This window comes from Oryzias melastigma, linkage group LG7, assembly GCF_002922805.2.
Source record: "Oryzias melastigma strain HK-1 linkage group LG7, ASM292280v2, whole genome shotgun sequence".
NCBI lineage: Eukaryota > Metazoa > Chordata > Actinopteri > Beloniformes > Adrianichthyidae > Oryzias > Oryzias melastigma.
Window position 1 is genome coordinate 8,729,458 of NC_050518.1, and position 24,408 is coordinate 8,753,865.

Genomic DNA, 24,408 nt, shown 5'->3' on the forward strand with positions numbered 1-24,408 from the left:
GTGAATTTAATTTAGTTTTATTCTTATTGGAATTTTTTTTGACTTATGTGGCAAAATTGATTAAAAATCAACCTTTTAACAGATGGATGTAATAATCAGCATTTTGTGTTTGGTAAAAGTTCAAACTAGGTTCAATTCTTTTTAAAAGTACATTTATTTTGTGTCACTAGACAAAAGTTGATTAGATTTATATAGAACAGTTGATAAATTATACCATCATTTTTTTCGTTGAGCAAAAAATGGAAAAAGCTAAAACGGCTGAAAATGTGGTTAAATTTGTTTGATTTTAAAAATAAGGTTAAAAGTTTAAATAAAAACAAGCTTAACCCATTGATAGTACTTATGCTCAAAACTTACCTTAATTTAGCACCAACTTAAAAACTTTCCATAGTTGGAAATGAATTTAGGCATCAAGGGGTTCAAATCAAGGTGAAATATTTCTGTTTTTTAGCTATTAGATTGAAAAACTGTTATAATACAGCTTTACTTTTATGAAACCAAAGACTTTCAGGAAAAGAACTTGAGCAGTGAGTAAAAAGGATTATCAGATCACAGGGAGGCAAATCAGATTAATATTCTTGTTTCATTTTCACTTTGAGTTTGACACTAAGCTTTCTACTAAGTTTGCCAAAAATAAGTTATTGTAACTGAAAGTGCAATATTCCTCACCTGCCAGTACCGGTTTAACCATCTTTCCTGGGAAATTCAGTCAAACTTAAATGATAGTTCTTGTTTGACTCTGATCAAATATCTCAAATTTTAGTTTAGCCAAAATAACAGCAAAAATGTATTATTTATTTTGAGTTTTATTTTTTTTCTTTAAAAGAGGAGAAAATGATAGAATTTTAAACACTGAAAAACATCCTCATCCTTTAATTGACGGCAGACAAAACATTTTAAAAAGTGAATGAACGGCTGCCTAAACTGAGCTATACCGTTATTTAAGTCCACTGATGGAAGCAGAAAACTGTGAGGATTGTTCCCTCTGTTTAGGTTTGTGCTCAGTTATGCTTTCTTGTTTTTTCAGATTTGTTTTTACCTATGACTCACCTGGATTCATTTGTTATTAATTGAATGAACTACCTTGCATGTATGTATGTAAGAGACTGGTTCTACTTCATCTTTTGTCAGCTCTTCTGCTTTTGTCATCCTTTTTTATGCACTCTTTCTTCATAGTTTTGTCATGTTTATTTAGGAAATGTTCAAGTTTTAACCACAAGTCTGTTCTAGTGCGTTTTGGGTCCAACACCACTGGTTCCTGACAGAAAATACTGGTTACTTTAATATTTAGGCTCCATTAAAATGTTCGTCCTGGGGGAGAAGTTAAGACCAAAACCCCAAATCTCTACAAAAATGACAACAGTGGTCTGGGAGCTGGCTTTGAAAAACAAATGTTGGGTTTTATGAGATTAGAGGACATCAAAACTGGATTTACTAGAGATCCCAGAAAAATGATTTAACCAAAACAGTGATGGGCTTAAACATGTTAACATTTTGTTAGAGTTATGAAGGCTCATCCGTTGTTCAGGTCATGCTGTTAGATATGAGGAATTTCTTTTTCTAAACCAACCATCATTGGTTCGGCATGGAAATCTACGAAAACAGAAGGAAGATACTAAGACACACATCTCAGACCCTGAGCTATTTTGCTGTATCAAAATGGAGCAGGCATGTCCAAAGTCTGGCCTGTGAGTCAAATGAAGCCTGCGTTCAAATACATTACCGTCATAAAATCAACACTCGATGGACCAGGTGACACTTCTAGCTCATTTCTAAAATCTTGACTGAAACAGATTTGTTTCTTTGATTAAAACAACAGTAGTTTTTACTATAAGAAAACTGTTTGGGTTATTTTCCTGTTTGCATGATTTATATTTAGAAGTTCACAGTGAGCTTTTAATATTTGAATATCTAAACTATCGCATGAAGCCAGGTTTGATGTCCTCATCTTTTTTTTCCCCCAGACAGACATTTTTGTTCAGTTTATTTCTGGTCTTCAAATATGAAATTCACATTAATTTAGGTAAAAATGATAAAGATGTATATTTCTGCTCTATGTGAAGAAATGAGAAGTATTCAATTACAATAAAATGTTCTTTAAAGTTCCACTCTAATTATCTTTTAGAGTTCTGACCTTTTTCAGAAAAATCAAACAACCTGTGTCCTGTTCTAGGACATAGTTTGTGCAGAGCTGCAGTAATTCATCAGAAATGTACTTCTAAACTGTGGGCGTGGCTGTAGGTGGGGAGTAAGCTTTCACATATTTCCCATCATCCCTTTGTTTACAGTGTCTCTCACTAGTCCCTCACAACCCCAAGTTATGATTACTGTTGCAAAATTAAAAAAATAGCGACCAATATTGGAGCTATCCAGCTGTACAGTTTTGAACCAGATTCCAGCTCAGATAAGGAAAACTCAATCACACAGGGGGCCAAAATCCAAAAACACATAGTAGGTCGCGGGCCGAACAGGATCAACATTTATTGAACACATAATAAAAATTAAAAAAACACTTGTTAAAAACTTTAAGCTTTAAAAACCTAACATTCTAACATAAATATGATTAAAAACAGACAGGAGTATTGTTCCCGAATAAATCAACTTAAACCTTAAATTACTTTCAATATTTGCTCTCCTTAGTAATATATTCTGTCAAAATGATCCTTTGTGCTCTCCTGGGCATGTTTACATTAAAAGTGGGGTCATATGGACCCTTCAAGACAGTATGCTGAACAATTTTTTCAAGGATTTTTATCTTCACTGGAAAGACATACAACCCCATCCAACTTTATCATGGGAGGGAACACAAATCATTATAAGGGGGTCATCTGGACCCCATAAGAGAGCACAAGGGTTGAGCAACTTAGAAATAAAGTAAATGTTAAAAGTAAAAAAATGTGTAATTTCTTTACTTGTACATCATTTTATGTTAAAAAATGTATAGTATAAATATTCCAAAAGATTGTGCTTTCTATAAAATATATCCTGTCACATTTACACAGGATAACATCAGGCGGTTAATAATAATAATAATAATATAAAATGATCTGGGGGACCAGATACAATTACTCTGGCCTGAGCCTTGACTTTGACAAATGTGACGTAGATGGATGTATTTATGGAGATAAAATAGTATAACGTGGCGTGCGTAATTCTTAATTTGTGCGTAACTTTTGGATTTGTGTGTGCATAGTTCTTGATTTGTGAGTAACTTTTGGATTTGCGTGTGCATAATTCTTGATTTGTAACTCATTCAATAGATTTTCTGCATATGAACAGAAATTTTGAAATTCAAAGAAAAAAAAAACAAACCACAGAATATAATTTACACATGCACAAATTAAAATTTCAACAGCTTGAAACTAACTACACGCACGAATCCAAAGTTACTCACAAATCAAGAATTACGCATTCACAAATCGGGGTGATACTATTTTCTCTCCACAGTATTTTTCTACAAGTGGATGTGAACGGAGCAGAGCAGGACTGTAGCTCCTACGTCACAACTACAAGCTTTTCCAAGGGGATTTTTTCTTCTGCTCCTGATTCACTACGATTTGAATAAAGAAATATGTATATATAAAAAAACAATGTTTAGCATATTTTTTTATATATATGCCCTCCATCATGATAAAAAATGCTTCAATAATGTTAATCTGCCTACATGGAGGGACTCTTTATATAATTCGTTTCATTTGATGTTATTATAAGAAGTTGGCCCTCTTTGGATACATCTTCTATAGAAAACATTTATTTATTAATGTGCCTCAGATACAAACTTGTGATCTAAACTTTAAAATCATAAGTCCGAATATTTTGAGGTGTAATAAATGTCCTCGTGACGCAGTGTGATCTAAACTCTCTTCGTTGGTGTCGTTCTTGGCACGGCTCGGCACGCTTGGATGAGATCAATTATAAAGCATAAGCAGATCTAGTGTGTGTGTTGAGCGGAGTCCACCAGAGCGCTGGGCAGAGCGACTCCAATCCCCGCCGCTGTTCCTGGCTCGGTCTCCCCTGCCTGACGTCAGCTGACTCTCCGCGCCCGTGGACACAACAGCGCGTAAAAAATGCTGCTCTCTGCGCCGCCAAGGACGGGGATCAACGCGTACAACGGATACACCGGCAAAAACAGCAAGAAGGTAAACAACTCCCCCTCCTACCCCCGCACCGCACATCTGCCCTCATTCTACTTCTGTCGCCTTTTCTCTGAAACTAAGTCCTTCTGTCGATGCGCTGTTGTTCGAGCTCTCCACGTACGAGCGGCTGTTGGAGCTGCAGTGTCCTTGAAAGTGACGCTCCGGCGACGTTCAAACTCTCCAGCTGCTTTCTCGCCCCCCTTTCCACTCCTGCTGGCAACTAAAACTGGACCCGAACCGCCCCGGCCGAACCCGTGAACGATTCCAGGCGCTTTGGTCCTCTCGGACACGGTCGATGCGCTCTTCCTCTATCCAGCCTGCGCAGAGAGAGTGGCCCAGAGCTTACAAATGAGCCCGAGATGTACACAACGTTCCAAATTAGCCCTGCAGGCTTTATGTTCTCCAACTTTAATAGCAGATACATTCAGAGTGGCTTCACTTGAGGGATGTTCTCAGCAGTTTTAAGTCAAGTTTGGAAAGTTTTTCTTCTAGCTTTTACGCGTAGCACTATGCCCCACCCCGCCAGTAATCATTACTGAGGGGGCTTTCACAGGAGCAGCTATACAGAAGAGTCTTCAAATCCAGATGTTTTCACTAACTAAACCTGGATTTAACATGTATTCCTCCTACTTTTTAGCTCATTACGGAATTCCTAGAATTTTTTATCCAAATTTCAAATTATTATTTTTTATAAAAATAAAAGTAACTTTTTCTTTCACTTTTTTGTCAGAGTGCCAAAGAGGTGAATTTATTAAATCCAGCATCAAGCGGTAACCTCTGCTCTGTGTCATTTACTCTGAGAAAAAAGGATTAAGAGGCACCCCTTCTTTCTTCTGCTTTCCATTAACTTCTCATCTTTTTTTCCCTCTTCTTCTTCTTCCGCGTTTTTCACATTCCTCGATTCAGTTGAAAACAGCTCCTTTGAGTGGGAGATGAAAGTGGTCCGAGGAAGGAGGACAGGAGCACGGAGGTGTCAGCTTTAAGACAGAAAACACTCAGACTTGTTACAGTTTCTACCAGCTGAAGCCTTTTCTTTGGATTTCCTGAAAACCAAGGTTTAATATAAAGAGATAGCATCTTTTAATATTACTACATATCCTGCTGTCCCTTTAACTAAGCAGGTGGGACTCTTGAAGACTTCCTGTCTAGAATGGAGACTCTTATGAGTTACAGGATGAAATATGAGCTGCTGGAAATGTAGAATAATGTCAACAATTGCCTTTTTTGAATCAAATTCTACTTTTTTAGGTTCCAAAATAATAATTCTAATGTTAAATGGCAGCATTCTAACTCCCTTAGCTGGAATAGTCCTTGAGTCACCTGGCCTCCCCACGGACGTCACCTCCTCTGCCCACAGCTGTAATCACCTCACTGGGGCTGCAGCCTGGTCCACACTCCCGTTCTTTCTTTGTTGGCCACTTACCTACGGTCAGACCTCTTGCACAATCAGAATCACACAAACGTTTCATTATTCGCGTGCTTCCGGAACTGCTAAATCTGTTAGACACAGGGATTGGAAGGTTGCTTCAGCTTTTTAGTATAGAATAAGAGCAGTGATTTTTTTTAAACTGTATTTTTTCCTTCCCTGATGGGATTATTATATAATGTTGAATGTTTTGCTTTGCCTTTTGATTGAACGTTGCTCGTGAGCCTCTGAAACCAATTACAGTAGATTTGTGATGTTGCCGGGAAAGTGGATCAATTTATTGAACTTGAATATCGAACCGACGTCCCCTAAAGGTCTTTGTCTGCCCTAATAGAGAATTTCTTTAGAGGAATGTAAAGAATGCACAAAGATGTTCCAGCTATGGGTGCAAGGACACGTGTAAATGCATCTGTGGTGCTTAGTGGTTCTCATGTAGGACTTTCCCTCTCATAGATGCACTTAAGCTCTTTTCATGCCTGCTATTGTGCCATTATGTCAGATATTCTACATGGCTGCAAAACACCTTGATCTGGTGCATAGATGGGGGTAGATGCAGGGCTGACTCCCTGCCATCCTTTCTTTAGATGAAACCTAACAGAGCAACCCTAATGAGATGCTACCTTCTGACTAGAAAGCACATGAGAGGGATTAGCACTCTCTACTAACAAACTTAGATCCCAATTAGACAGGCCCCACTAGCGAGGCTCAAGCCCGGATGGGGTCAGATCCCGTGTGTCCAAACCTCTGCAGGTGCATCTGGTCACGGCTACAGTGAAGCTGAAGAATAGGCTGAGATTGTGAGAAAACGCACAGCGCTGGTGAGGATGAAGAGGACGAGATTGGAGATGCAAATGTAGATGAATGTGTTGTGGCAATTTTCTCAGCTTTATTAAAAAAAAAAAACCTTCAGGTTTTGAAAGCTGACATCGCATCTGTTTTGGTTACAAAAGATATTATTATAGACATTGATGCACATTTCACTTGTGTATATATGGATCAAACATCTACGCTAATAATACGTTATCACTTATCTTTTCAGATTTTTTTATTATTCCTTTAGAATTAAAGATAGATCAGCACTTTAAGCCTATTTGGTGCTACTTGTGCATAAAAAAAGTATAATCCAATCAACTTTTATTTAAAAGTAGATGCTTTAAATACTACATTTCCTCCACTTCAAGGCGAAGGCTGTCTAAAATGTAAACCAACTCATCAGAGGAAAGCTGCTAAAGCCAGGCACTCATTTGCAAAATGCTCTTTTTTTATTTGTAAAGCGATTTTCATGCATTTTACTCAGATGCAAAACACAATTTAAGTATTTAAATGAAAGAGTCGATACGTTTTTCAACAAAAGTACCAACTCTCTTTAGTTTAAATCACAAGTTTGGTAAAAACCTTTATCATAACAATGAGTTTTAGAATACAATTTTAAATAAATAAAAAATGAATTGATATAAGCTTAAATTGTGAACAGTCTCTATTTACAGTGCAGAGTTCTGTAATCTGTACATCGTTTTTCCATAAACATAGATGTATCAGAATGCACAGGTGATCTCCATCCATCTATTCTCAATACTGACTTTGTCTCGTAAGGTCAAATGGGGTCACTGGAGCCAATCCCAGCTATGATAGGGAGAATGCAGGCCTCACCCTGGACAGCCTGTCTGTCCATCTCGACCACACAGACGACAACCACACACAAACTCATTTGAAAGGGACAACTTGCAAAGCATGTTTTTGATCTGTGACAGGATCCCAGAGGGGTCAGAGAAACCCCACAGGGTTCGAATTCGCAGAGAGAACCAAACTCAACAGAAGAAACCCAGCATTACCCACTACAGCCCCAACTGACTTTTAATTTCAAATTTAAAGGCCAATATTTTGATATATTTAAGATTTCCCAGGAAATTTGTATTATTATTTTTTAGCCAAGATCAATAAGCCTATGTTGTTTTCAAGGACACAGCAGAGTTGCAGTGGTTTGTTCGAAACACACCTCTGAGTTGTGGTCGGAGCTTTTAGTATGGAGTAAGCACACCCCCACTTCCCGTCATCCATCTGTTTACATGCTAGCTTACAGCCCTTCACAACCCCAACCAAGCATTTCTGGTGCAACAAAAAGGCTGAGCAATGCTGTAACTATCCACAATAACTGTAAAATGCAGTTTTCAGCCTTTTTTCTTGATACATGTCCTCCATTATCAGAAAAACACCACAAAACAAGTTAAAAACACAATTTTTCTTGAAACTATCTGTCGTCCCAATTAAAAGCACACATCTCACTCTTTTAAATGTAACTACTGTGTCTGTTTTCAGCAATAAAAATGAAATGTAAATATAAAACGCTAACAATACTAGTACGGTTTAATCCCGTAATGGATCACCAGCTAATTTAGTGGAATCACTCACTACTGCAAGCAATCCTATTGTTCCCTTTGGTCTGACCTACTGACCTGAACCAATCAAACAGTTCCTCCCCCTGGAGGGGGGAGCGGCACCAAGGCCAAGTGCAACTGTCATTGCAACACTTTGGTCAGCAATATTAAAAGTGTGAAGCAAAAATACATTTAGCTTTAAAATCCCGTTCAGCTGCTTCACATGGAGGTGCTTCTTATGTTTACACGTCAAATCAAGAACAAGAGCGTTTCTCAGTCTGTCCACATTCTGCTCTTTTTATTGCCTTTTCTTTGCATGGAGAAAGCATCTGCACAGAGACAGACAGACAGAGCAATCTGATCATGAAATTAGATCATGGAAATGAATACTCTGATTAAGCACGTCTTCTCTCCAATAATTTGTTTTTTAGGGTTCATGAAATAAACCACAACCAACACAAAGGAAAAAACTGGCACTAAGAAGCTTCATTTCTATTACTATACTTCCTTAAAGTGATATTTAAAAGTGAAAACATGGATACACAACAAAGAAAGTTATTTACACTCAAAACAGAATCTGCTGGTACTTTCAAAACTCACACAGATGTCAGCGTCAGTCAGTGATGCATCGGAAATGTGAAAACAGAAGCCAAGCAGTGTTTGGGATTAGTTTCCATATTGTCAGTTCTGTTTACAGGCCACTGACATTATATTCCATACAAGACAGTCAGTTATGTCACAGTATGACCTAATACGTGCTCCCATCAGGTCTGCATGGTATGTGGGTCGATGCTATGTTTGCTTTTCTTTTTTTCCCTACATCAAACACCAACAGAATGTTCTGACCTTTTTTTGCAGAATTTTCTTTGCATTTCAGTTTTGTTGTTTAATAAGTTAATGTTAATGATGTCAGAAATTTACTCTATTTTCTTCCTGCCTGACTTTTGAGAATAGTGTTAGTGTATGTTAATTTGTCAAATTTCTAATTTTTAAGTCATATATTTCCGTTGGTGGACAGACTCAAATTGCTGTAAAGTAAAGGTGTTGTATTTGTTTTTTTCAGCAGACATATGTGTCCCCCTCCAACCATCAGATGGCTCCCCCAAGCCCCAACAGCAACAACAATATCAACAGCTCCACCATTAGTAATGGCAGCACCAACTGTGGGGGAGAGCAGCTCAGCAAAACCAACCTCTACATCCGTGGCCTCCACCCAGGAACCACAGACCAAGATCTGGTCAAGCTCTGTCAACCGTACGTTTCACAGAAAAAGAAAAGAATTGCATCACTTTCTCTTCTCTCACCCACTAAATCTCTGTCAGGCAGGAGCCTGGTAGGAGTAGCAGAGCAGATGCTGAGTGATTGCTGTTAGCCGGCTATAGCAGGCTGAATATTTGCATGTCTAATGCAGCAGATGGATGCCTTCCTTACATTTGACGTGGACATGAATGCTAAAGGAAATCAAAATGCATCATTTCTTCTTAATCAAAGTGAATCCTTCTGTTTGAGTTTCTGTTTTGTCTCCGATGATTATCATGTTTTTTAAAGCCTGGTTGCGAGTGTTGAGCAGCTTCATTATGGTTGTGCGTGCAGTGTCTTCATCCAGTCCATCTGATATGTTTGTTGGGCTCTCAGTGAAAGACATCAAAATACTGCGGGCTGAGATGAACGATCTGCTTTTACCTAATTGAATTGTGGAGCCTGGTGATGAGAACCAGAGGAGCAGAGGAGAGGAGTGAGAGAAAAGGAGGCAAAGGAGGATACAGTGACTGAATAAAGGAGAGAGGGAGGGTGAGGCCCCTTATTTTACAGCTGTCTGGAAGATATGGCCCACATGAGGCTGCCCAACCCTACAGGAAATGGCGAGCCCAGGGAAAAGGGAAAGACAAACATGGCGGCAGAGGGGGCTGTCGAGAATCAAAGCAGGAGTGAATGGAGTTTCGTATGTCAGATAATGCTGGATTTTTTTTAAATTTGTACTTTTTAAGAAAATCGCTGCTTAAAATTAGCCGTCCATACGATTATTTTCAAGCCAATAGTTGTTATTTTGACTGAATTTTATGAGGTTGTGGATAAATTGTCAAAAAGCAAGAAGTATTTGAGTCAAATTTTAAGTTTCTCCAGTTAACACGTGCAGACCCCCTTCCCCCACACTTGGAGCTGTTGCATGCAAGACTTGAGATTTACTATGTGGAGAACGAGGGATGAGAAGCGGAGAGGGGGTTGGATCTGCATGTCCAGCCCCTGCAGTTGTGTCTCAGGGTGCTTTGCTGCTGCTTCTGCTCTTCTGGTTTCTGCCCGTCTTGTGTCTGGTGGCCGGCGTTTTAAGGAGGATGAGCTGGACCGCGTCAGCTGTGCTCTCTCACACATGGTTGATTCCCTCAACTTTACAGCGACAAGAGAATGCTGAGCAAAAACCAAGCAACTCCACCATGTTAGCAGCAAGAAGCAGAGCTTACATTGCAGATCTAATGTGAAGTGATAGACTGACTGGATAGGTGTCAATCAGGAAAAGGCAAACATGGAGCTCTAGAGGGAAAAAATAAGATCTAGATCTGCTGGTTGCCTGTAGAAGCAGGGTCCTTTGTTCAGTTCTGAAGACCCACTCTAATAAAATTCAGGATTTTAACATGTTCTTGTGACGTTTATTCTGATTATGGAGGACAAATATGAAGAAAATTAAGATTAAGACTGTGTATTTTTTATTCAAATTGTTGTTTGAAAAAGCCTGTAGCTGTGAGATAAGATTCAATCAGTGGGCCACAAGTTTCTTATTCCACATTTTCCTTGTCTGTGCTCAAAACTGTTCGGCTGGATAGCTCCGATATTGCTCACCATTTTTGTTTCACCGGTGATGTTAGCTTGGGGGCGTGAAGGGCTGTAAGTTAGCAAGAGAGAGTTTAAATAAAGGGCTGATGGGAAATCAGGGCAGGCTTACTCCGCCCCAACAGTCAACTCAGTGGTGAATTTCTAATGAACTACTGCCGCTCTGCAGAAACTATGTCCTTGAAACTGACTGATCATTATTAAAAGACCACTAGGAACACTTTTAAAATAAATCAAAAGATGATCGAGGTGATGGGAAAAATGTAGAAGAGATTATGCTTAAAAACAACATTTTCCGCCCTTTGTCATGTCAATGTAAAGGAAACAGACAAAAACGACTTCCTTTGTTTCATGTAGGTTGCCATCATGTCTCTTAAAAAGGTGACCTGTCTGAAAGTCAAAGAAAACATGGACGCTTATTCTGTTAAAATCAACAGTCCATCAAACATTTCTAGGCTCATCATACAGAAAAACTGATTCTAAAAGTGACTAGAACACATGGAATGAGGCAGCGCTGCAGCGTCTGTACCTGAAAGCTGGATTGCAGTGAGGCTCTTTGTGTGCGTGCTGTGTGTGTGTGTAAGTGAGAGCATGGCTGTGAGCCATCATTGGACAGGACAGCCAAGGAGAGGCGTATCAGATTACACTGCATGCACATGCCTGGGGAGATGGGAACTGATAGACGCTGCTGCAGAAAAGCGTTTGCCAAAGTCAAGCACCACTCTTCCTGTCCATCTGCACTATTTACATACAACTGCTGGTTTATTTACATTTTTTTAAATGTGGCTTTATGTGGGTTTATCTAAAATTGCAGCAGGATATCTACTGATGTGTTTTTAACACTCATATTTTATTTCCGATGCCTCTTCCAGTTAAACATTCGCCTGTGGATATCATTTATCATCAAGTCGGAAAGTTGAGTTCGGTTGCATAATATCTGGAAGACGATCTTTCACAGTTCAAAAATAAACAACGTCAATAGTTAAGCAGAAAGCACACTTCCTCAATGACAAGGTTAGACATTTGTTTGCATTTCGTAAAGGATGATCTGACTGTTTTTGCAGGTACGGGAAAATTGTGTCGACCAAGGCCATCTTGGATAAGACCACAAACAAATGCAAAGGTGAGCCTTACACTGAAAGATGGCTTAGTACGGAATGTCGGATTCTAAGATAAGCCGTGGGATTTATCTAAATCATCCGCCTGGTTAAAGTATCTTCCATCTTTTGCAATTTATGTTGCTCACTGAGGCATGCTGTTTAGCTTTATGCCTTTTTAGTTCCCACAGCTATTGCTCAATTCCTTATTGTGCTGGTTAGACAGTCCCTTTCTCTAAAAGTCTTTTCTATCAGTCGAGGTTTTACTGTATATCCGGAAGAAAGAGATCAAATAGCATCACATATTTAAACAAATGTGACCTACTTTGGCATTTATGTGCTTCGACTGTGGGAAAGACTGCAGTTATTGGCTAAATCACATTACTTGGTGACTATTCTATGTGGCTGTCAGTTGTGTTTGCTCAGTTTAATGCCAATCGTGTTGTATAAGTGCATATAAATCCACAATAGATGGCTGTAACATCACTTTATGAGTTGCAATGACCTGCTCGTCCTACAGTGTGCATCATATCTCATTGTCATAACTGTTAAGTTTTGTTGTGTGCTTCAAACCCTGCAGGCTATGGCTTTGTAGACTTTGACAGTCCAGCCTCAGCTCAGAAGGCAGTGACAGCACTGAAGGCGGGTGGCGTGCAGGCTCAGATGGCCAAGGTAAGATCTCCTCCAAGGTCAAGCTCATCAAGTTGTGTTGACAGACTTTTCAAGAGCAGAGCAAGAGATGACACCCCTCTGTAAAATCACAAGGAGTGGAAACTTCATTCTTTTCCTAAAGGACAATGTAGGGGTTTTTGTGTTTGATGGACTTCTTATTATAAAAATGTATTTTCTCAGTAAATATTAAAGTCCTGGAAAGACTTTTTCTTTCCTTGTTAAATGGTGCCACGTTTCTAAAGATCACGTATTTGTGGAATGAGCTGCACAGCTGAGCTTGTGAGTCGCACCCATAAAAAATTTGGCAAATCTTATCAGCTACTGCCAAACAGTTTACACTGCTGACTCTTGTTTGGAGCGTCCTGCACGCGGAGCCTGCTCTGTTACAGTCTGCTCCGGGAACCGACATGCCACAGGTGACTGATCTAATTAAATTTGTTGCGATAGGACGACTACGAAAAAATTCTCCTCAAACCCAAGTTGGAGGATTGAAGACCAAAGTTCAGACGCAGGGGCTACAGGGGAGCAGGGGGGCAGCAAATAGCCCCCCAATTTTTAGGTTAATATTAGTATCATTATTGACAAAGATTAAGAAAACATCAATACAAGCTTCTTTAAAGTTCTGATCCAAATCTTTGATTATGATTATGCAGATTTTAGCCAAAATCAAAAAGCCTGTCGTTTTTTTAAGACATATTTTCTGCACATCAGCAGTAGCTCATTAGAAATGTATTTCTGTCTTCAAATAAATGGCCTGGAAGTTATCCTTGATTAAAATCCCATCATGCCTTTGTTTACACGCTCTCCTGTTAGCTTACTGCTCGTCACAAGCTCAAGCTAACATTAGCATAGCATAAAAATAGTAAGCAATATCAGAGCTATCCAGCTGCACAGTTCTGATCCAGACAGCAGCTCAGACAACGAAAATGAAGACGTATGTGAATCTACTTTGTAAGAGCGGGATTTTGAATTTTAGGGGCAAAGGGACACTTTGACCTGCCCATGGCAGTAGCTAAAACACAGGTTTTAATAAAGAAATATTCAACATGTTTTCATGAAAAATTAGTTTTAACTTTTAATCTTAACTTGTTTTATATATGTCTTCTATAATGACAAAAATGCAACCAGAACATGTTTAAAAAAAACTAAAAAGACACTTTTTATTGGAGTGGGTCTTTAGGCATTCCAAAAATAACAACAGCAACACTTTTTAATGTAATTTTGAACCCCTCAAACTATTTTCTACACCTTTGTGCTGTGAATTCCTAATCTTATTCAATCTGGACGGTCAGCGCTGTGACCTTAGCCAAAATCCATGCTGTTTCCTTGCTATGCTCCCCTCCTTCTCTCCCATATAACATGTTCTAGCTGAGCCAACACCCCCAAAAAAGTCAGTACTTGGGTAGCGTACATGGTTTTTTTTTTTTACAGATTTGGAGTCATGGTTTGAAGGGCAATATGATGGAATTTAGGCTAGACATATCATTGCCAGAGTGACCAACACAGCTATACTCGCCGACTTGCGTCAAATGCTGGTTGAATAGAATCCCACTGCAGTTTGTGTGACCAGCACAAGGAGGAGGTGCAGCCTGTTGTGGCTCTGTGGTTTTTCCACATGCTACTGAGGCTCCTGTTAGTTTTAAGAATACATTGTTGGATAATAAGTCTTTTTTTTCTCAAAAGTAGTCATTCAATCCACCAAACGAGAGTTTATATCAGAGTAAACCCTTTGGGGGAGTAAGTGGGGAAGATTTGGCAGAACTAATGTCAGTTCTGCTGTTTAGCTCCCCGATGCACGTTCCTTATAAATGAGGCACCATTTCAGATTGTGATACAGACTCAGCAAAGGGGTCATCAAGAGAATTCGACATTTCTATGTGAGTTTGGTGCCAGCATTCAAAGCAAGACTTTGTAAAAGTTTTTTTTAAAAACCCATTGCCATAATTTTTTTTTTTGTGTGTGTTTTAATATAATTCTTGTGGCATTTTTCAGATTATGGAGGACATAAAATTAAGCTTTAAATTGCCTTTCTGAGTATTTCATTATTCAACTCATTGTGAACCAGAAACAGATGAACAAATGTCTTGGAAAAAACTTGTAGATTTGCCGTAGTACCTACAATAGCAAGCCTCAAGCTTCCTGCTTCACGCCATTCCGATACATTAATGTCCAAAAACATGCTCCATAGGTTAATTGTTGACTCTAGATTGCCCCTAGGTGTGAATGTGAGTGAATGTGTGTGTGATTGAGGCCTTGCAACAGACTGGCGACCTGTCCAGGGTGTACCCCGCCTTCGCCCATCAGTAGCCGGGTTAGGCTCGTCCGGCACCCCCGCGACCCTGAAAGGGAAGAAGCGGACAAGAAGATGAATGAATGAATGAAAGGATCCATAAATTCCCTAATTTCTTCATCTGAGCTGCCAACTATGGAGAGAAAATAGAATCACCCTGATTTGTGGCTTGCGTTATTTTTGATTTTTGCGTAACTTTTAGATTTGTGTGTGCACAATTCTTGATTTATGCATAACTTTTGTATTTGCGTGTGCATAATTCTTGATTTGTAACTCATTCAATAGATTTTCTGCATAAGAACAGAAATTATAAAATAAAAAAATAAAAAAACAGAATATAATTTACACATGCACAAATTAAAATTTCAACAGCTTAAAACTAACTACAAGCACAAATCCAAAGTTACTCACAAATCAAGAATTGCACATGCACAAATCGGGGTGATACTATTTTCTCTTCAAAGACATCTGGCTCAAAACTGCACGACTGGATAGCTCCAATATTGCTCGCCATTTCTGTTGCACCAGTAAAGTTAGGTTTGATGTTGTGAGTGGCTGTAAGCTAGCAGGAAAGAGTGTAACCTAAGGAATGATGGGAAATAAGGGTAGGCTTACTCAAAGTCAAATTTCTAATTAACTACTGTCAGTCCCCAGAAATGATGTCATAGAAAACAACAGACTTTTCAATTTTGACTAAAAACAGCGTAATCATAATTAAAAGATCACAGGAACATAGTTAAAACTGATCAAAAGATGATCAAAGTGGGACTTCAAGAACACAAAAGGTTGACATCTGAGTCATTTGACTCTGATCTGAGTGTTGTGTGAACAACACATGCAAAGTCCCAGAAATAAAAATGATAAAAACTATAAACCTGCACGAGAAGTAAAAGGTGTTTGTGAACAACTTCACATTTAGATAGACCCCAGATGGATTTGGCTCTGCCAAAATACCACTTAGTGCTCCACTCTTCACAACCTGTCAGTTGAAGATTCACTGAGCTGAAGGTGAACAGGCGCCGCACAAATACCTTAGAGGCATTTAGAAGAGATAATTGTGCAACCCAAGCTCTCTGGAAACGAGTGGTTAAACAAAGGTCTTTGTTTTTAACCAACTTTTAATCGAAAATGTACATTTGAATATTTTGACTTAAAATGGGCGACTTTTTTTAAACGTAGAAACATTTTGCTAAGAGTTTCTGTGTTTAAGCCAATTGAATTAACTGTCTGCGATGATGTCCCGTACCTGATCATTGGGTTTCCTTGCGCTGAAGACTCTTCATAAACAGGAGCTCACAGGTGAACACAGGTTCATGTGTGTTTATATCAGTGAGAGTGTTTGGGGAGCGTGTCCCGGTCCCAGGGCCTGCTTTCTGCACTTGCTGTACAATGAAGCTGTCTGTTCTCCCTGGTGGCATCTGACTTATTTTCTTAACAGCTTCCCAGTCAGCAGGGCACAGCGCCCAGCTGCCCACCCTGTCAACACACACAGCGCAAATGACAGTCAACATGTACTTAGAGGCCATGCTTTAACCCGATAATGTCACACACACCTCGGGAAGGATGACCCTCACATTAAGCCAGATCAATGACATTCCTGCTTCTTTATTTTGCTCGCTAAATAACTCAGCTCTCCAACTGGCTTTGCGTCAGAGTATTTCTCTGAGTCACTCTGACTCACCCACAGCTGAAATGTGGAGCGAGTCTCCTCTGCAGGCTCTCGGGGCTTCGGCGCTGCTGCGAAGGAGAATGAGAGGGAGAAAGGTGAAGGAGAAACCACCATCACACATCCATTATTCATGGGATGGATATAAAGTCACACCGCTTTAGCAGGTTTTTTCTTTAATCACACCCCACATGATGAATATGCATAGTGGCTCCAGGGTGATGCAGATTGGATATCATGCAAAACACTGTAGGTCAAATTTGCGTTTGAGCATAAAAGAATGAAGAGTGTAGTTTGAAGAAGAAGACTATGCTTGTTATGGTTTCTTCCACTTTGCTTTCTAGTGTTTCCATTAAAAAAAGTGTGGGAGAGCTGCATAACTTCCCTGATTTCTAAAGCCTGTGCAGGAATATAAGAACAGGATTAGCACACGGATATAGGAGCCTGAATCCAAGCAGCATATTATCCCGGTAATGCGGGAAACGTGGGGATTACGTTAGCATTATGGAGGGCCTAAAAACACTGAGCTTCGGATGTTCTCTGAAGTCTTTGTTCAGAGACGTCACAGCTCCACTTCCACCATCAAGAGAGGCATTTCGTCATTTTGAAGATCTAAATGGATTTATTCTCCAGTGTCACATTACATGAAGTCTTAGACTTTCTGTTTATTGAAGGGTTGGCCTAACACAGTGTCTCCTTTTTCTATTAACTTGAGTAAAACAAGGGAATTATGATAATATTCCTTCAAATTCTGTGAGAATAGGGACCATAGAGGTTATTTTACTTGTTCAGACTTCAAATCATGGTCTTCATGAGTTCGTGGGGAGCTCCTCGTGCACAGTTTTCATTCATTTCCCCTTCTCTGATCAGCAACAGGAGCAGGACCCCACCAACCTCTACATCTCCAACCTTCCACTGTCGATGGATGAGCAGGAGCTGGAGAACATGCTGAAGCCCTTCAGCCAGGCCATTTCCACCCGGATCCTCCGGGACGCCAGCGGAACCAGCAGGGGAGTGGGCTTTGCCAGGTGAATGTTCATGTTTGGATCAGTTCTTAAGTTCTGAGTCTCTTGCTGGTCTTCAGCTTCACTTTTGTAAGGGAGCCCCCTTGTGGCTCCTTTTGATGAGTTCTGCTCTTCCTCTTTATTATTCAGGATGGAGTCAACAGAGAAATGTGAAGCAATCATCCAACATTTTAATGGAAAATTTATCAAAACTCCCCCTGGTGTTCAAGGTGAACATTGTTTTTTTTTTCTTTTTGTGATGTGAGATCTGTATGGTGGCCCTGAAGTGCAAATCACACCAACAAATCACTTGACAAAAACATTTAAAAGATCACAATAATAAATGTAAAAAGCAAAACAAATGCAAAAAAGGAACAGCATTACATTTTAGAAAACAAAATCATATTTCAGGAAGACAAACGTAAAAAAAAAAAACATTTCAGAAAGCAAAAAGTAATTTCCTGAAGACAAAAAGAAATATTAAAAAAAAATGAAAAACATTTCAGAAAACAAAATTAAGGTATCTACTTTTTCTGGTTTCTGTTTATCAACGTTTGTCCATAATTTGAAAGGAATGTTAGGCTTTTTGTGGGAATGGTGGAAATCATCATCCAGTCAGCTGGTATCTACCTTTTTCTGTTTGGTTTCTTAACTTTCCATTTTGTTTTTTGGGAATACTTTTTTCTGATTTTTTTGTTTTTGTTTTGTGAAATGTTTTTAATATTTAATTTTTGTTCTGAATTTTTATTCACTTTTATTTTGTTTTCTGGGAACAAATGTTGTTTTCAGAAATATTTTTAATATTTTACTTTATTATATGGAAAGTGAATTTATTTTCTAAAATGTTTTTTTTTTATATTTTATCCTGTTTTCTGGAAATTAATTTTATCTTCTGAAATGTTTGTTTTTGTATTTTATCTTGTTTCATGAAAACGTATTTAGTTTCCTGAAATGGTTTTTTAATATTTTATTTTGTTTTATGGAAATTAATTTTATTTTCTGAAATGTTCTTTGTTTTTGTTTTTTATGTTTTGATTTCCGAAATTTAGTTTTGTTTAATAAAATGTAATGTTTTTTTCAATATTTGTTTAGCTTTTTTTATATTTGCTCTGACCTTCAAAGTGATTTGTTGATGTGAATTGTACTTCAGGGCCACCGTAGATCTGCATTTTAAAAATTATTATTGAATCTGAACTCCTTTGCTTTCCTGCTTTTGAACATCCTGGTTCAGGCCCATCAGAACCCTTGCTGTGTAAATTTGCTGATGGGGGCCAAAAGAAGCGTCAGAGCCAAGGAAAATATCTGCAGAGCGGTCGGCCCTGGACGAGAGACGGAGAGTCTGTATGTTTCAGTTTTCATTCCTGTTATATCAATAATGTCACTTAAATGCTTCCTGATGATTCTGTCTGACTCCTTAGAGGAGAATAAGTTTGCCGCGCTCAGGTAGCACCTCACCTATGACCTTCTGCTTTGCCTACTGCCTCTAGGGAGGAATGACCCTCACCTATGACCCCACCACAGCCTTACAGAACGGGTCAGTATTTTGCCCTCTGTATGAAGGGGAACACATTGCTCTCACTAACGGTTCCATGTCTGTTTAGGTTCTACTCCTCCCCGTATAGCATCACCCCCAGTCGGATGGTTGGGCCAGCCTCCCTCTCCCCGTACATGCATTCCCCCGTGTCCACTTATCAGGTAGAGGGTGGTGTCGGACTCTGAAAATCCTCGTTTCTTTAACATGGATACCTGACGGCCTAAATTATTTTTGCAGGTGCACAACCCATCCTGGATACATCACCAGTCATACATAATGCCACCCACAGTGAGTATCTTTGAGCTGCGACCTCTCTGACCTTGGAATCCTAATCCTAATGTGTTTGAATATTTCATTTTGTTTAAATGGGACAGTCTGTCTTACCAGCTGCTTGGACAGTAGTTGCTAACAGCGTTGTTTTGCCACAGGGAGCGGTGCTGACGTCAGGAATGGACCACGCCATGTCCATCCAGCCGACCTCCATGATAGGACCCCTGACACAGCAGCTCAGCCACCTCTCCATGGGCAGCAGTGGCACAGTAAGACTGCAGACAGTTTGTCCTTGAGCTGATATGATCTTTAAATACGGAGATTTTATTGGACAACTTGACAGATTTGTGGCGCTAAGTAATAGCAGGAGATGTTAAACTGTTATGTTCTCAAAACCACTTTGCGATTTACACATATTAGCGAAGTTACAGAGAAAAAAAAGGATCTCAACCTTTCCATAATTCTCTTTGTCCTGCCTGGAGACTTGAACATTTGAAGGTCAAAATCTTGAATTTACATTGTCTGAAGGATTCAAACGGTGTTATCAGATTGGGTGGGTTTCCACCTACGACTTTTGTTGTCTTAGTTCTTTTTCTTTAAAATTTATTGATGCATGTTTTTTATTTTGGCTTTGTCAAATATCTTGTATCACTGGTATGTACATGTATACCAGTGGTACAATCATGTTCTTATTCCTATTCTATGAATGATTACTACCTTTGCAGTAATCCAGTACATTCCATTCACTAAAACAGATGCTGTTTAGAGGAACTTCTTAAAAGAGTATAATTGTAATTAAATATACTGCATCAGCTATATATTATTTTAAAGGGAATTTGTAGGAGCTGCTGTCAAAAGTAAATGAAGTTTTATTCATAGCAAAAAATAACACTGTTATAATTCAATTAATATTCAGAAATAAAAGACACAACTTAAAAAAAAAAACTGGAAGTGGGATTTTGCAGCTCTTTCTTGGGTCTGGTTAGTCAGAAAGTGAACCAAATGATTCTGTAGATCCATGCTATTGAAGCAGTTTGGAGCCAAAGTGCCTTGGATTTTTGTTGCTTGTCTTTTCCGGGTCTGTGTGGGTGAAGCTTAGATTCTATTACAGAAATAAATCCTGAACTCCAGGATAACTGCAACCTTTTCACTTTTATTGGATCATGTGAATGCCTCCAGAAAGGCCTTACAGTTTCTAAACTCTGTGTATTATTGTGCCCTGCAGTTTGTAAGACTGTAGTCGTTGTCTCACACACTACTGTCAAATTAGTTCATTGGGTAAGGGAAGGATTAAAAAAAACTAGTTTAAGTTATTTTCTAAAAAGGTCAAGAAGACATTAGGATGTTAGTTACATTTGTTTGTTAGTTGGGGAAAATAAGCTTTTTAGTTCAAACTGAGGTCAAATCTGTCACATTATATTCCTCTTTGTCTTTTTTCTTAAAACAACAGGAATACTTCTTGTTTTTCTAAGGTGTTACTCTTCTACTTCTTATCTATTGTAATTTCAAATGCTGGTTTTATATTCAACTTTAATGTTTTTTTTTTACTTTTTATTGACTTTTCTATTTATGTTTCCTTCATTGTTAAACTCTCGTAAATGTCATTGATGTGTGCTGCTGACCTCTTGGCCGGGTCGCTCCTTCAAAAGAGATCTCCATCTCAGTGGGTTTTGATCTGGTTATATAAAGGTTAAATAAATGAAAAATATAAAGTTAGATGGAATTTATCTTGTTTTCAGGATGGAAATTGTGAATCAGATCTGGCAAGTGCGGTTCCAGGCCCTCATGAGAATGTGACCGTTCCCACTTTGTCAAAGACTTTTCCTACAGTGTCTTGGTTTAATGTCTCTGTATAAGTCATATTTCTTTTTAATGAATTGGTAATTTTTAATGTAATAGTAATAGATTTTTGCTACATTTTTTGCCTCCAGTACATGCCTAACACATCCATGCAGGGAACATACATACCTCCATACACCCAAGTGCCTGCAACCAACATCTCAGTTGAGGTAATCTAGATTTCCTTTTTATAACACCTCCTGAATGTTATGATAAATGGTGGATTTAATGTTTCTCGCCTCCCTTAGGAAAGTGCTGTCCAGCAGCCTGTTGCCATAGAGACGCCCACCGAACACTCAACCTATTCCTACCAGCATAACAAGTGAAGAGGTGAGTTTTTATACGTTGCTTCGTGCTCCAGGTCTAACGTAGAAGCTTCTCTTGTTCCTAATCGAAGGTTTATGTGTCAGATCTTCCTCTGGAGGCCGGACCGACTCTTGAGAGACGGGGCGGCGGCAGCGGCGGCTAACTTTTCTCCATAACGGACCAGAAAATATATTTTCTATGAACTGATGTTTTAAGTCTTTTACTCCCAAAAAAAAAGCAAAGCTGGAGACAAACGAGAACAGAACAAGGAGCAACTTTGTTGATTACAATCAAGAGGAAGGAGTCACATGCAGTACATTCATGGTAAAGGTCTTTTGGACTTCACTACATCTCCCACAATACTCCAGTAAGGAAGAGAGAAACCAAGGAAAGAACATTTCAGCTTCTTTTTCTTATTTTTGGAGTTCTTTGTAAAATAGGCTGATCTTGCTTCTCTTTTTTGCTGTCTGACATTTTCAGGTTTGGAACTGCCTTGTGTACATAATTCCTTATTTGTGTGTTTCTGTTGTTTTGTTTTTTTTTGTCTTGATTGGATTCAAATATTTGAAGAGACTGAATTTGTCATAGCGCTCTCATTAAGCATCTTGATAGGAAAGCTGGTCTGGGTGGTCTCACTACTGTTTGGCACTTCCTTATAAGAAAGTTTCACGAAAGCTTCAGACAATCAAAAGATTACAAAGAAAAAAGGAGTCTCAAGAAGAACGCTTCAAAGAAAAAGTAGTTTAACCATTCCAAATAATGTGGCGCACAAAAGTCTGTTTCAGATTTTTCAGTGTGAGCAGAAGACAACATCATTTCAACACATCAAATAAAAATGACACGTTACCATTCACACATTTTTAATGGCTATTTGCGTTCTTAACCCCCTATTTTCTACACTTTTTAACACTTACTTCCTTCTTTATGAAATTTTTTTTTTTATCTATTATGAGTGATTTTAATCTATTTCCCTTGTAAAATAATTCTTGCATCTTTTAACTTATTCTGTTGCCTTTATTTGTTACTTTTGCAAAGTTTCCAATCCTTTTTTTGCTGAGTTTTTTGACAAAATGCTTTAGTTTATGGGTTTGGGGATAATTAACAAGCATCCTGATGCAAAGCTTAATCTTGACAATAATTCAGGCAAATATGCATCAAACCACTTCAGCTCCAAAATGACATTAATTTAGCTTTTTTTAAATTTTGAAAGTAAGTTTTGTTCATATCTGGTAATAAATTCAGACATCAAGGAGTTAAATATTAGTTTCTTAGAGTCATTCAGCTTTGATGCATGCTTTTAATATCTGTTGAATTCCCTCTTTAAAACTGGTTTTATAAAATATAAAAAAACGTTGTGGTACTGCCCCCTAGTGGTAGGTATATTCCAGAGCTCCTCGTAAACCAAACTCCTTTCATCCATTACAACCAGTGTTTTAAAGTTTGGTGTTTTGGTTATGTGTGCGTCTTCTGCTCACTTGTCTGATTATTTTGTGCGCCACTGAAACGACATATTAGGTTTACTTTGAGCTGCTCCACCTGATGGAATCCAAAGTTGCAAAACAGGGATCAACAGAATACTCAGTGGTGCCTGTAAATACATCACATACATGTTTTTAGACGATTCATTTAGTAACAAAATGGGGAAACTTTGCATTTCTGCATTTCCCATAAACATTTATTTCAAGGAAAATACTTTTTTTTTCTTAAATCCTCAGAAAATGGTTTTCCAAAGCAGCAATTTTTACTAAAGTGTGTAGATTTGACTAAGCAAGCATGGCGATCAACTGGAAAATGACCTCGTAAAGTAGTTGAAATGTGCGGTCAATGATGCGTCTGCCTTTTTTATTGTTTTGCCCTCCCCACCCTTTTTTAAAGTTATTTAAAAGGTTTGTATTTTTTGTTTTAAAGCTTTTAAGATTGATCATATTTTTTCAAAAAAAGCTTTGATTTTATTTTTGATAGTGTGTTGTGTCCTGCAGATATTAGGAAATAGATAATAGGTTTTTTTTTTAAAATAGTGATTGTTTGTATCTTGTTCTGGTTTCAGTGTTTATGTGAAAAAGGCTTTAATTTTGTTTTTAATTTTGTTTGGCCTGTGTCACAACGTTGGCACTTTATGATTCCAGATCTTGTATGTTCGGTTCAGATGCCATGTTACAGTCAACCCCATAAAGTTGGGATTATAGTAGGAAAAAGAAATCATGCTCAAAACCTCGACTTACCTCATTCTGCCAGAACATTGCAGATTGTTTGTCTACATTTCTCATATGTAAAGACCAACTCCAGGCTCCTCACAGCTGGTTCTGTGTCCACATCCTTTAACTCTTCCGTCCAACATTTAGAAAACACCCAAGTTCTGGTAATCTATGCAATTAATTTATAATTCATGCAATGCAATAGAATTATTTTGAAGAAAGCTCAAAAAATGTCATTAAATCACACCATAATGTGGCTTTTATCTTCCATAAAACTTTTTTTTTCTTTTCTGACAAATCTTTTGTTCCACTAAAGGTTCAAATTCTAAATTTAAAAGGGAATTGTTATGCGAGAGCTGTGGCTCACCGTCCAACTTCACTGAAATGCCTTAGATTTCTCTGGGAGGAACTGTAAAGAGCAGCCTTGTGTTTGTGGGCTTAAATCTCTAACTGGAATCGTTTGAACTCACAATTCCTCTGGACACAGACACACAAGCAGGTGTGTTTTACCTTTGTTGATAACATTCACAACTCTGAAAAAAAAAAGCTGTTCTGGCATGAATCTCAACACCAACTGCTGCTAACTTTGAAGCGCTATCCGCTTATCTGAAGGTCAATAGTTCACGTGGTCAACTTCTAATTCACATTCAACGTCTCAAGCTTTTTTTTTGTTGCATTGCCTTTTAATGTTTGTGCCATCCTTTCTGGTGAAAAACAATCTTTACAACTTCAACTTTGTTCACTTTTTTTTAATAAATGTGTTTTTTTTCCA

At 38.4% G+C, this 24,408-nt stretch overlaps 1 protein-coding gene across 3 annotated transcripts; it reads left to right on the forward strand.

The window, feature by feature from the left end:
• The first annotated feature begins 3,836 nt into the window (after positions 1-3,836).
• On the forward strand, positions 3,837-24,405 carry LOC112158756 (RNA-binding motif, single-stranded-interacting protein 2). 3 transcript variants are annotated; one of them, XM_024292262.2, is made up of 14 exons: positions 3,842-4,139; positions 9,004-9,191; positions 11,828-11,886; positions 12,441-12,532; positions 17,359-17,516; positions 17,643-17,722; positions 18,724-18,833; positions 18,980-19,026; positions 19,094-19,187; positions 19,264-19,314; positions 19,455-19,565; positions 21,228-21,305; positions 21,384-21,465; positions 21,546-24,405. In XM_024292262.2, exons 1-13 carry the CDS (start codon positions 4,068-4,070, stop codon positions 21,459-21,461), a joined length of 1,218 nt encoding a protein of 405 aa, XP_024148030.1. In that variant the 5' UTR covers positions 3,842-4,067; the 3' UTR covers positions 21,462-21,465; positions 21,546-24,405. The 3 variants fall into 3 exon arrangements, with proteins under 3 accessions (XP_036068610.1, XP_024148030.1, XP_024148029.1); XM_024292261.2 differs by having other exon boundaries at positions 3,846-4,139; positions 9,001-9,191; XM_036212717.1 differs by lacking the exons at positions 21,228-21,305; positions 21,384-21,465; positions 21,546-24,405 and adding an exon at positions 21,036-21,198 and having other exon boundaries at positions 3,837-4,139; positions 9,001-9,191.
• Positions 24,406-24,408: the final 3 nt, after the last annotated feature.